This window comes from Podarcis melisellensis (genome assembly GCF_964234715.1).
Source record: "Podarcis melisellensis genome assembly, chromosome: 2".
In the NCBI taxonomy this organism is placed as follows: Eukaryota; Metazoa; Chordata; class Lepidosauria; order Squamata; family Lacertidae; genus Podarcis; species Podarcis melisellensis.
Window position 1 is genome coordinate 34,193,727 of NC_138529.1, and position 13,595 is coordinate 34,207,321.

General features: G+C 45.3%; 1 protein-coding gene across 1 annotated transcript; it reads right to left on the minus strand.

The window, feature by feature from the left end:
* Positions 1–1,203: 1,203 nt before the first annotated feature.
* Positions 1,204–11,372, minus strand: TRIM65 (tripartite motif containing 65). The gene is made up of 6 exons (XM_081899727.1): positions 10,508–11,372; positions 7,474–7,569; positions 6,842–7,075; positions 4,867–5,032; positions 3,702–3,782; positions 1,204–2,045 (listed from the first exon to the last, which is right to left on the minus strand). The coding sequence occupies exons 1-6, from the start codon at positions 10,955–10,957 to the stop codon at positions 1,387–1,389; spliced, it is 1,686 nt and encodes a 561-aa protein (XP_081755853.1). The 5' UTR covers positions 10,958–11,372; the 3' UTR covers positions 1,204–1,386.
* Positions 11,373–13,595: the final 2,223 nt, after the last annotated feature.

Genomic DNA, 13,595 nt, shown 5'->3' on the forward strand with positions numbered 1-13,595 from the left:
TTTTATCCACCAAATCAGAATTTATCAGATGCACAGGAAATCTGAAGAGATTTTGTTTAACCAACCTTCAACTCAGCAAGTAGGATGGTACTTTTTTCCAAGCTGTGGAACGATGAGAAAAGCTCATGGACTTGAGGGAATTAATCGGTACACAAAACAAAATAAAAAATAGGGGTCACTGAAAGTGTAAGGTAAAGGATCCCTGGACGGTTAAGTCCAGTCAAAGGCAATTATGGCGTTGCAGCACTCATCTCGATTCAGGGCAAGGAAGCCGGCGTTTGTTCACAGACAGTTTTCCGGGTCCTGTGGCCAGCATGACTAAACCGCTTCTGGTGCAATGGGATACCATGACGGAACCAGAGCACACAGAAACGCCGTTTACCTTCCCGCTGCAGTGGTACCTATTTATCTACTTGCACTGGCATGCTTTTGAACTGCTATGTTGGCAGGAGCTGGGACAGAGGAATGGGAGCTCACCCCATCGGAGGGATTCGAACCACCAACCTTTTGATCAGCAAGACCAAGAGGTTCAGTAGTGTAGGATACCCAGTCCCTGGCAATTGTGAGCTTAAGGTCACCCTACTAAGAACCAGATCAGTTTTGTTTCTTGGATACTCTTCCCTGGGGCGAAGACAATTTTCTAGCTCACAGCTAGAACAGGGAATTCTAATAAAATAAGAAATTTATTTAGTAAGCTTATTTTTCCTTTTTGCTTAGAAAGCTTTATTTCTCAATAAAACTTTTTTTAAAAGGTGAACAATAAAACAGGAACCAACTTGGCAAGTTTTCATTCCCACCATAATCTGCTGATGAGAAAGTGGCAACAAACACGTGAGCAGTTACGACATGTTGAGCCTGCACAGAGAAGTAAAATAGAACTCCTTCCATCACAATTTAAACTCACACCATAAAACAGTGCAACCTCTCTGAACCAAAGAGTTCAGTTTCCTTGTATGGAAAGCTATACATATGCAGTACTGTACATACATAGTGGAGAATGTAATGTTTCAAGTCCCTACTGTGCCATTTAAATTTTTTAAACTATTTATTTTAAAAAAAACAATTTAGTTCTGTCCACCTCCAGTCATCCCCCTGCCCCCTAATAATTGCGTAAGTAGGCCAAAATATTACAAACTCTGTTTACTCTGTTTTCATGCTCCTCTTCATTTCCTGCTTAGCTTTTAATGAGATGAGATTGTCAGAAAGCCGTATTCTTCACCAGGATGCACAGCACACTAAGCACTGAGTGGCCATGACAGCCGGAGTTCAGTTTCCCAATCATCTTCCCCAAATTTTAATCCCTCTTGCACACTTGTCCCACCTTGAGATGAGAAATGGGGACTTGCATCTCCCTGGGGAAAGATGAGTACAAAGTACCTTGAGATCTCAGGAGAGTTGCTCTCCTTGTTTCAGAGTGATCTCCTCGGCTGGCAGTTTGTCCACTGTGGTGGCAGGAGCAGCAGCAGCAGCTGCTTGCAAGACAGGAGGCACCCCATCAGTTCGAACTTTGCCCTGTGGCTTTTGGCAGAGGGTCACAGCTATGCCTTCGCAAAGCCAGAAGATTGGGAAAAGGGGCTCTGTGAAGATCGTGTTGAAAGTGTGGAGGAGTGTCATGTTGTCATCCACGCCATAAAAGGATAGCACTCCTTGGTTGCAATCCAACCGCACCCCAATGAATTTGCACACGTGCTTTTTTATCTTAATGCACTCGGCGTTGTGCCAAGCCATATAGCAGTCTTCCTGGACGTGCAGGCCCCAGGAGAGTTTATCCAGCCCAATGGTGAATGTGCGGCCAGCCCGCTTCTTCCTTGGGAACCTTCCATAAGCCACACCAATGATGACCGAGTGGCCAGATAACTTGACTTCCCAGTAGCAGCTGCCCTGGCTGAAGTTCTGGACACACATGACTTGCCATGGCTCAAACCTCTGTGGGTCTTTTGGCCTCGACCCTGGAATACGTTGAGAGTGATGGCACTTCCGGTTCTCATCCGACAACTGCATGTATTGGTTAGCTGTGGTTGGATCAAAGGTCAAATTCTGCTGATCTGCAGGAGAGACAAAGGTATCAAAGTCAGGTGGGAGAAAAAACACCCAAGTGTCTTTAACTCATTTTTAACTGGCTAATTCCTCTTCAGTTAGAGAAAAAGGTCCCCAATCAATAATATCAGACATGCCACGGCTTTGCTGAAGTGGCATTTTGGCAATTTCTTCTGTTGTTCTCTCCTAACAGAGCTAATCTATTGTCAACTCTGTTCTAAGAACGAAATATCAGCTTTTTAGTATTGGAAGGCATTTAACCAAAGCAGCAAGGAGAAAGTATCAGTGCGCACTTGAGGGAGAGTGGAAGTTGGCTTTAGAGGCGTCAAATAAAAGCCAAGGGAAGTAGGGGCCTTCCATTTCCTTTGGAGCAAGATCTCTAGGATCGGCAGGCTCTGCTTTATTTAAACATCACTTTTTGCTCACAATGGCCTATGAGAAATCCCGGCTCAGTGCCAGGGTGCCTATGAGGGGTGTCAGTTGTTGTCAGCAATGCAACATTCCCTTTGATCAGCCTTCTGCCTAAATAAGGTTAATGGAATAATTATTTCCCTCAGGGATGCAAACCAGAAGCCTGGGCAAGGAAAGTACACAGGCATTATGTGCAAGTATATACAAAAGATTGTACCTTGTCCATTGGCTCTGGTCCACAGATTTCTGAAAGGAGTTACTAACTGTTTGCGGTAGTTACCAGTCCTAAGTGCTTTCTCTTTGATCCATGTTCCACCCATGTCAGAAAACAGGAGCTGTTCCATTTATTAGTTTAACAGATAAATTGTGTTCCTTGTGATTTAAGTGAACATCTGCTCCATAGCTTCCTGGTTTCCTGCTTATCTAAGCGCAAGAAGCTTCTCTTCAACAAGGAGGATCCTAGAGATCTTAACAGGGAACTCACCCAGCTGCCCCCAAAAGCAGAGTTGGGAAACTTGGTCACCGCCTCCTCCACAGGTATGTGGGAGACAGTGAGAATAAAATGCAGAACTTATAGGTGTGCATCGGCTGCCTCCAATATGGCTCCACAGTTTTGTGAAGCTTTTTGAACTCCTGGATCTGAAAGCACATTTATGCTTCTTTTTTAAAAGGACTACTGATGTGGGCAATTGCTTACTTGCATGAGCAGTGTAATGTGGGAGCAGCAAACTCTTGCAATGTTGACTCCTTTGCATGAAAAACAAAAATCATGGACTGCCTTAAACAGTATAGGTGCTGTAGTGGGAGCCAGCACAATGAGCCCCACTAGCGCAGTGTGCCCTCCTCAATCAGCTCGGGGTAAGGGTAGGAGAACCCCCACAACAGTGCACAGGGGAGGAGAAATCATTCCAACAGGCAAGCAAAAATGCTTGCACTGACAAGTGATCTCCTCAGCGCTAGTTTGAATTCCACCCCATAAGTGGAAGGGAAGAGGAGCTACATTCTTGTGTGACTTTGCAACTTCCATGCTATGCTGTTCATATGAATAGACTTGTTTATGCGAGAATTCCTCACCCGCCTCAGGTCAACCACCACCAGGAATATTATTATAACCAACAGAACACGCACACACAAAGAAATAAATTTATGATTCTGACAGAGGACCCAAAGTAAGCAGCTCTGAATATATTTATGCACTTGTGACCCTACTTCCTTTTTTTAAGTAACTGCGTGCAGCCCAGAAAGTCGCTTACCTTTTAAAAAAGACATTCTTAACTCATTGTCTGGAAGGCATGGTCCGGCCCTTCTCACAATTACCTTTGGCTCCGGTGAGACTGCAGAGTGAGAGATAAGCAAGGAAAACTTTAAAACAGGAAGGAAACTCATTTACCTTAAAAACAACAATTTCAAAATGGTAGACAAGTCAAGACTCTGCAGTGGGTTGGGGGAGCCTTTTCGGGAGGGGTGAGGACAAGACACACAGGCAGCAAGGTTCAAAGCTGGCCTTTGGATATATTTTAAAATATCTCTCTTTAAAAAAAAGCAGCAGCAGCAGTGTACTTAAAGGCATTCCACAGTGTTTTTCTTCATAATAACCAGACACTTAGGTGCTCCCAAGGAATAATCTCTCATGGTCTGAAAGAAGACAAAGCACAAATACTCTCTGATGTATGATCAAATTATTAAACTTTCTAAAATCACTTTTCTGTGTGCAGCAAGCTTTACAATTCTCATCCTAATGCATCACAAAAGACCACACTTGTGGACTGTTGTGTATGAGTTGTTTGGTGTCATGTAGGTGCAAAAGGAAGGGTTTTCTCCTTTGAGGGCAAGATTCCTTCGGGGGCAATCTGTTGGGGGGCTGCATGCCACTGGTGGGCAGGGCTGGAGCCAATGGTGGGCCCAAACCAATGATGAATGGGGTGCTCTCACTGCCACCCCCTTCCGCTCCCCACCCTCCTTGGTATTGTGCTGCTCACCTTGCCCAGGCCCAAAATAAAGGGTTGCCTCAAAGTCAGGAGCTGAAATGAGTAGGTGAAATCCAGATAAAGGCCACGTGTTCTGGTCCAGTTCAGAATTTCAGTTTGCAACAAGCTTCAGTTTGCCTTTTCATCCAAATGTGGGAAACTGTGGTTTGTGCAACTGCAGCTTGTTCTCAAACCAGGATCTGAAGACTGGCTTTGAATCCCGATTTGAATGGCTTTGAATCCCAATTTGAATGGCTTTGAATCCCGATTTGAGAACAAAACCACAATTTCCTGCGCTTTTTACAACTAGAAGCAGACACTTCTAATCTCCTCCTCTTATGGTCAGAGAAGGCTGCCTCCAGCTGCCTTTATTAGAAAGAAAACCGACCAACAGACTTTCCACAGGTGATCTTGAATTTTTCACCACTCCATAAAACAGCTGAATGGTTACCTTTTGTTTCAGTCATTGGTGGACTCAAGGAATTTGACTGAGCTTCTTGCAAAAGCCTGGAAACCTCATTAAAGAGTTCAGTGACAGCATCCACATTGCTGGCCAAATCAAACTCAACAGGTGGAATAACTTCTAAGTTACCAAGAGGAGGAAGATGATGCAGTTCCTACAAGGAACAGGAAATGTAGGAATCACAAAGTTTGACCGTTGACGTACATGAATGGAGCTTAACTTCAGCTTATTTAAGTGAACTGGGTCGATCCTGGAATTCTTTAGTTTGGTACTCTACAATGGCCACTTACATATTGTCAAGCAGGAGGAAATGCATCGCCAAAGAAGGGAACAAACGAACACAAATTTGCATAAAATATGTTAATATATGCACATCTGGACATAATTGCAATTCATTGAAATAAAAATAAATTGGGAAGACCTTAATAGCGTGACCTGTGTCCCTGCTCAGTTTGCTGTCCAGATGCAACTTCCAAGACCCTGCCTCTCCCTTCATTGTGGTTCATTGTCTCTAAACTAGACTTGGACCAGCCAGCCCTTCAAGCAGAGGTAGCTATAAAGCAGGACACATGCTCCCCTTCCCACTTCTTCCCCTCCTCTGCCTGCCTTAGTGGTCCCCATAGCACTTGCTCAGAAATCCAAATGCACCAAGAACACGTTGCTGGGTCCCTTTTGTGAAGCCACCTTGAGCACTATGTTGAAAAACGAGTTTAAAATAAAAGCAAATAAAAGCAAGTGTGTTCATTATATACAGTGGTGTGCCAGGGCATTCTTGCCAATCTGAGACTGTTCAGTTCGTAAAAAAAAATTCAAAACAGAAAGGAGGACAATGGCACAACAGCCGTCTGATGAGAAAACCACACAATTCCCTGCTGCTGCTGGCTACAAAATGTTGCTGTGAGTAACCATTTGGGCAAAGCCATTTTGCTACAATAACCCCCTCTTACTGCACGAATTGCCTGTCTCTCTGAAGACTGACGGCCCCATCAATGGAATTCCCCTCCAGACAGTTCAACTTCAGATGTCCCCCCCTCTGGCATGGTGGGTGATTCACATTCTAAACTCTGCTCTGGAGTTGGCAGCCAAATTGTTTTTCAATTGTCTCAACTTGCTGACCATTAGGCCTAGCTAATCCTTTTTCTCCTCTCTCTGTCTCCTAGCTGAGAAGGCTAGAGAAGTGCTTACAATTATGAAGAGTCCCACAGAAAGGTCAAAGAGCCTACCCTCTTTTCTAATCTCAGTTGCATGCTGTACACATGGCGTGAAACATACCACTGCTCTCCTAGCTTACTATGCAGTGCAATGCTGGGGGGGGGGGGCGGAATCCCCACTTCACAGAAAACTTTGAAGTATAAGAGTTTGTAGCCACACTGGTGTATGACAGGACTTCCACACTTCAAGAACTTCTGAGGGTCTGGGACTATCTTTACACAGCATTCAAAGTGTATCACTGTTAAGAATTAAATAAAAACAGAACTCCTGCATGCCTATGGTTGCCAAGGTTCAGAGGCTTAGTTATGATATTCAAGATACTTTCCAGTTAAGAGCTTGTTAGCTGCCAGGAATAGGGAGCAGAACAGGCAGCAACTCCCACTCTGTAATACTAAGCTATGGTTTATTTTAAGGTTGGGAAGCCTCTGGCTTGCTGGCCAAATTTGGCCCACTGGTTCTCCCCATTTTGCCTTCCACGACATTTCCCCAAACCATAGGTGTGGGGCACGTAGAGACTGAAGGGCGGGGAGTTCAATCCTGCTTGGTTTGGCTATGTAAGAACTCACTGGCACAGCCGATCCCTTCAGAAAGCAGGATTGAACTACTTGGAGTTCAGTCCTTCGTGGTCACTATCTCTCATCCATGAACCAACTTTAACAAGTTGACAGGACCACCCACTTATTAAAGCTGTCCCCTGGGAGTGGGGATATAAAGATCTGGCCCAAATGCCATCAGTATACACATTACATACCTCCAGAAACGTCATATCATCAGTACAAGCGAGCAGCACTTCTGCCTTCTCGTTGCGCTGGGTAAGACCATCCAGTTGGCGCTGCAGCTGGTCCAAGTTCTCTTGCATTTTGCCAAGCGCAGCATCTTGCTCTCTTTCAATCTTCTCCACTGTCTTCCTCTGGCATTCCTTCAAGGCTTCCACAAGAGAAGCGAACTTCTGCACAACTCCAGATTTTAACTTCTCCGAGGAACCCTGGATGAAAAAGGAAGGGCAACAAAATGCAGTTGTTTCCACTGTAGCTGCCTCTATTTCCCTTGCTGCTCTGCATTCCGTTGGATACTAGGTGCCCCTCTTAATGGAAATAAGAAAAAAAAATGTTGGGAGGCAGGCAAAAAGAGAGAGACTGTGATCCTTGACTGGCTGACAGGGGCTGATGGGAGTTGTAATCCAAAGCATCTGGAGGGCACCAGGTTGGCAAAGGATTCACTGCAGGCCTGAGCTGTTAGGAAAGGGACACAAATGCAGAAGGCCCACTTGCTCATTCAGCAACTGGAGTTTTAGCCATGCTGGGTACCAAATGGAGTCAATGGAGAGCAAGCACTTCCAATGGGAGGCACTTTCGTCATTATGACGCTCTCTGAATTCCTTACCTTGATATTGTCTATCTGCTGCTCCAGTTTCTGGATTGCTTCTCTGATAGGCTCTGCCTCCTTTCGAGTTTTCTCCAGGGTTGCTCTTACGGACTCCTGCCGAAGAGTTCAAAATAATTTAATAGGCAAGCACTTCAATCTCACCTATCCACACCCGGCCCCTGCACCTCACCTTCCCAAGAGGGGCAGCAGATTTCCCCAGATGAATCTTCCAAGATTCATTCATCCCTTTGGAAAGACTCCAGAGTTCTGTTAATATAACACCCTATTAGATTGAAGGTAGTCAGTGTAGGCATCAAGGTAGCCAATTTATAGGAAGTGATAACTCACTGAGGATGTAAGAAAGGGCCATGATGTCCAGACTAACCCAAACTGTTAAGTTTGTATTGAGCAGTGCTGAACAAAAGCCCATAGGCTATGATTTGGGTCTAGCAATGTCTTCCAACCTGGCTGTATATTCAAGCCAAGGATTCTTGCTTGGTATCGTTACAGCAAAGTCGTTATGCCGTAGCTAGCCTTAAAATGTTCCATATCTATACAGTGGTACCTTGGGTTACAGACACATCAGGTTACAGGCTCTGCTAACCTAGAAATAGTACCTTGGATTAAGAACTTTGCTTCAGGATGAGAACAGAAATCATGCTCCGGCGGCGCAGCAGCAGTGGGAGGCCCCATTAGCTAAAGTGGTGTCTCAGGTTAAGAACTGTTTCAGGTTAAGAACAGACCTCCAGACCGAATTAGGTTCTTAACCTGAGGTACCACTGTACGGCAAGTGATGCCTGCTTTATAACTTTCATGGCTTCTCCTACAGAAGTTGAGGAAATGTAGCTTGGTGGCGGCATCAAGAGTTAATGCCAGACCATCCCTCATACGGAATGAATTAAATCTCAGGCTACGGTGGAGATAAAGGCCTTACTGCATCAAACCTATTATTATAAAGCATTTGGTGTCTGAGAAGAGTCATGAGTCAATCAGGCAGACATTGAGCAAGTGAAAATTTCTCCACTGCAGCAAAGCTGAGATTGGCGCAATATACACAACCTAAGCTGTCTCTGCGTCACCAATGGGCGTAGCCAGGGGTGGGAGGCAGTTAAATCAAGTAAATAAATAAAAATACTTAACTAAAAGTAGAAATTGTAGAAAGATTTTGACCAGTTTTTCAAAAGAAAGTAATTTCTGAAGGCAGCCCTGTTTAGGGAAGTTTTTAATGTTTGATGCTTTATCATGTTTTTAAGATTCTGTTGGGAGCTGCCCAGAGTGGCTGAGTAGACTCAGACATATGGGCGGGGTATAAATAATAAATTATTATTAATTATCATAATCATCACCATTATTTAAAATAACTGTTGTTGAGACATTTCATTCCAAATCTGAGACAGAGGATGATGACAGGTGAGTGTTCTGCCCCCAACAACATAAATCCTTTAAGAGTAAGGTGCGCACCACGACAACTACAATGTGCAGGGACATGTCCCCCAATCCCAAGTAACTAATGCACCAGGGGGAATGCTTAATTTTAAAATTGGATCCCCGAAGGCTCCTTTGGCCAGCATGACACCTGTCCATCAACAGCCTGGTCCCATGCTGAGTGAGAGATGCCCAAGATCGGCAGACGAAATTAATGGACTATGCAGAAATGGACAAAATGACAGGAAGGATTCGAAACCTGCGGGACCAGAGATTTACAGATGATTGGGAGAAGTATATGAATCATTTGAAGAGCAACTGTAATCAACAAATTACGCTATTAGGACTACAAGAAGTTTTGTAAGGAGAAATATACACAGTGTTACAAAGTAGAAAAAGATAGAGATATTGGTTATGAGTTTGAAATGTAATAGGGAAGATAAGAAATGCATACTGAGAGATTAGATTGGAAAATTTTCAGGCGCAATTGATGGAAGTCAAAAATTTGAATAAGATGTAAACGTATGTTTAATTACTGTCGAAAATGATATGTTAAAAAAACTAATATATATATATATATATATATATATATATATATATATATATGCAGGTTTTGGTGTCCTCGGGTGTCTTCCCGTGTAAAAGTTGGGGTGTCTAGGCGACGTTTCGACGAGGTCTCACTCGTCATCTTCAGGCTGGTGCTTTCGGCTTCTTGTTACTGGTTCCAGTAACAAGAAGCCGAAAGCACCAGCCTGAAGATGACGAGTGAGACCTCGTCGAAACGTCGCCTAGACACCCCAACTTTTACACGGGAAGACACCCGAGGACACCAAAACCTGCATTCCTGTACCCGTGAAAATCTACGAAAGCAAATATATATATATATATATATATATATATATAAGAGCTGCCCAAGATCGCAGGGGTTTGGACTGTGTATATATATATATATGTTGACAGGATGCGGGTGGCGCTGTGGGTTAAACCACAGAGCCTACGACTTGCCGATAAGAAGGTCGGCGGTTCGAATCCCCATGATGGGGTGAACTCCCGTTGCTTGGTCCCTGCTCCTGCCAACCTAGCAGTTTGAAAGCACGTCAAAGTGCAAGTAGATAAACAGGTACCGCTCTGGCGGGAAGGTAAACGGCATTTCCGTGTGCTGCTCTGGTTTGCCAGAAGCGGCTTAGTTATGCTGGCCACATGACCCGGTAGCTGTACACCGGCTCCCTCGGCCAATAAAGCGAGATGAGTGCCGCAACCCCAAAGTCGGTCACAACTGGACCTAATGGTCAGGGGTCCCTTTACCTTTACTATATACAGTGGTACCTCAGGTTACATACGCTTCAGGTTACAGATACTTCAGGTTACAGACGCTGCTAACCTAGAAATAGTACCTCGGGTTAAGAACTTTGCTTCAGGATGAGAACAGAAATCGTGCTCCGGCACCGCGGCATCAACAGGAGGCCCCATTAGCTAAAGTGGTGCTTCAGGTTAAGAACAGTTTCAGGTTAAGGACGGACCTCCGGAACGAATTAAGTACTTAACCCGAGGTACCACTGTATATGTTATGTTGCCATGGCCCCAAGTGGCCGGCTCCGGAAATGCTTGTGCCCCGCTCCCAGCTTACTTCTTTGGCCTTCCGCTCGTCCTCGACGAGGGCCCTGCCGTGCTGCTGGCACTCCTTGAGCGTGCACACGCAGCAGATGCCCCGCTTCTCCGTCTGGCAGTACAGCTCCAAGGGCCGGCCGTGCCTGGGGCACTTCCTTTCCCGAGCAGCGGCCGCCTGCTCCGTCCGGGAAGCCGGCCCGCCATCTTCCTGCTTGTGGAGCAGCTCCACCAGACTGTCGAGCAGGACGGTCTTGCTGAGCTCCGGCCTCTCCGGGAAGCTCTTGCGGCACGAGGGGCAAGTGTAGCCCGCGGCGGCGGGCCCTTTGCCCTCCTCTCCGTCCCAGTGGTCGCAGATGCACTTCTCGCAGAAGCTGTGCCCGCAGGGCACCGTCACCGGGGTGCTAAACGTATCCAGGCAAATGCAGCACGTCAGCTTCTCCTCCAGCCTCTGCGGGTCTGGGGAAGCCATGGCGCGCGGCAGAAGCGCCACTTACAAAGCCCAGAGGAAAAGAAAGTGAAACCCAGGGCCGCCAAAAAAAGGCTGAGGCTGCTGGAGATGGCTCAGGAGAAGGAAGGGCTGGGCCAAATCAAGGCGCATCAGGCCCCAGGCTCTTAAAGAGGCAGGGAGAGCAAAGATTATTGGCATCTCCTTTCCATGCAAGAACAGAGTTTTCAGTTTCTGGCTCCCTTGTGCCCGTGTGAAAGGCAAACTTTTCAAATACCACCCGCTCCTCTGACAGGACAGTGCTGGATATAGGTATAAACTAAAGAAGCTATAGCTTAGGGCCCCACTCTCTTGGGCCCCCCAAAAAAATTTAAAAGAAAAAAAGCTGATGCACTTTGATAAAATACATACAGTGGTACCTCGGGTTACAGACGCTTCAGGTTACAGACTTCGCTAACCCAGAAATAGTACCCCTGGTTAAGATCTTTGCTTCAAACAAAAATCGCACGGCGGCAGCAGGAGACCCCATTAGCTAAAGTGGTATCTCAGGTTAAGAACAGTTTCAGGTTAAGAAAGGACCTCCAGAATGAATTAAGTTCTTAACCTGAGGTACCACTGTATTTTGTTATGTGCAAAGGGCTTTAGATACCTATTAAGTCCATAAATTACCATATAGCATATATTCAACACAAAAACAGCGACAATTTGTTGTTGACAAAGGACAGCTGGACATATAAAGGGCCCCATTGCCTTCAGTAGCTTAGGGCCTCATCAAACCCAAATCCAGCCCTGAGACAGGAGATCTGATGACGGGCTTCCAGTTTCTTTGCAGGCTCAGTTGAAGGTGCAACAAGATCTGTGCTCCATTTAGGCAAGTTTTAAATGTTTGATCGTGTTTTTAGTATTTTGTTAGGAGCCGGCACGGGACGCAGGTGGCGCTGTGGGTTAAAGCCTCAGCGCCTAGGACTTGCCGATCGAAAGGTCGGCGGTTCGAATCCCTGCGGCGGGGTGCGCTCCCGCTGCTCGGTCCCAGCGCCTGCCAACCTAGCAGTTCGAAAGCACCTCCGGGTGCAAGTAGATAAATAGGGACCGCTTACCAGCGGGAAGGTAAACGGCGTTTCCGTGTGCGGCTCTGGCTCGCCAGAGCAGCGATGTCACGCTGGCCACGTGACCCGGAAGTGTCTCCGGACAGCGCTGGCCCCTGGCCTCTTAAGTGAGATGGGCGCACAACCCCAGAGTCTGTCAAGACTGGCCCGTACGGGCAGGGGTACCTTTACCTTTACCTAGGAGCCGGCACGAGTGGCTGGGGAAACCCAGCCAGATGGGTGGGTTTGACGGTTGTTTCACAGACTATTGATCTGTACACCACTACTTTATTCTTCCGCTGCCACCAATTTTGTGGGGGAAATCCCAGGGCTCCCCAGTGAAGTACTGAGTCATAGCCAGTTAGAGTTAACAACGAAGATTAAAGTTTATTTCAAACACAATTTTTTTAAAAATATATTTGAAACGCTGTCACTCTATTCCCTCTCAGTCTTGTCCCTGTCTCTAACGCACTCTGCCTCCTCTACCTCCCCTCCCAAAAGAACCAACCCAACTAACTGTCAAAACCTCTGGGCTGAGCCTTAAAATCAGGTAGGCTCCGCCTCCAGGATTTCTTATTGGTCAGCCTATTAACTCTTTCTCTCCCCCAATATAAACGTAACCCCAAAGAATGGGCAAACGCCACAGCGGGGTATAAATAAATTATTATTATTATTATTATTATTATTTCTGAGCCCCACATCCCACAGCTTCACCCCACTGCCAACAGAGAGAGAGGTTTTTGTCTAGACTTATCCTTGCCTGTGTCTGTTTTTTTTTCCTTGTAGGCATTTTTTAGGAAAAGCTCTAGATACATGTTTTTAATTGATGTGCTTTTTGTGATGGGTTTTAAAAACCTTTTTGCCCTGTTATTCCATGTTATCTTAGCAAATAAATTGATTAGCCTCTATTAGGTAGTGCACTCCAGGAAACCAGAATGGCTGTTAGGTTTCACATTTGTTATGATTTTTGTTGTTGTTGCTGTTGTTGTTATGTCCTGGTTTTCCCCTTTCCTGATTTATTATGTTTTATTGTTGTCCCTCTTTATTGTGAAGTCTCTATGAAACGTGTTTCTCCTCTCATAACAAACTGACAATATTTCTTTTTAATAAAAATTGCTATGAAATACTCCAGCATACACTCTTCCAACACAGAATAGTTGTCTTGAAAGACAAGAACTATTCAAGAGTGACCAGGCAGATAGATGCTGCTGAAAAGCTCACAGGGTATGATGGCAACAGTTATCCTCTGATATATAGCCTCTGATATATGGACATTTGATTTTTAGTTGTAGCACTACTGGTAGATCTATCCTCCATGAATAAGTCCATAAAGACTTATAAAAGCTATATAGACCAGTATCCATCACAAAACCTTGGAGTGATGAGTTCTACAATAATACACTGCATAAACATGCTACTGCCAATACATTCTGTTGGATGATCCTCTTGTATTCTAGTAATGAGCTTTATTCCTCTTTACTTTGTCAACAGTGGTCATGATTTTAGAAACCTCTATCAAGTTCCCCCCATAGTGATTTTCTAAATTACAAAAGCACAGTCTTAAATCTTCCACCTGT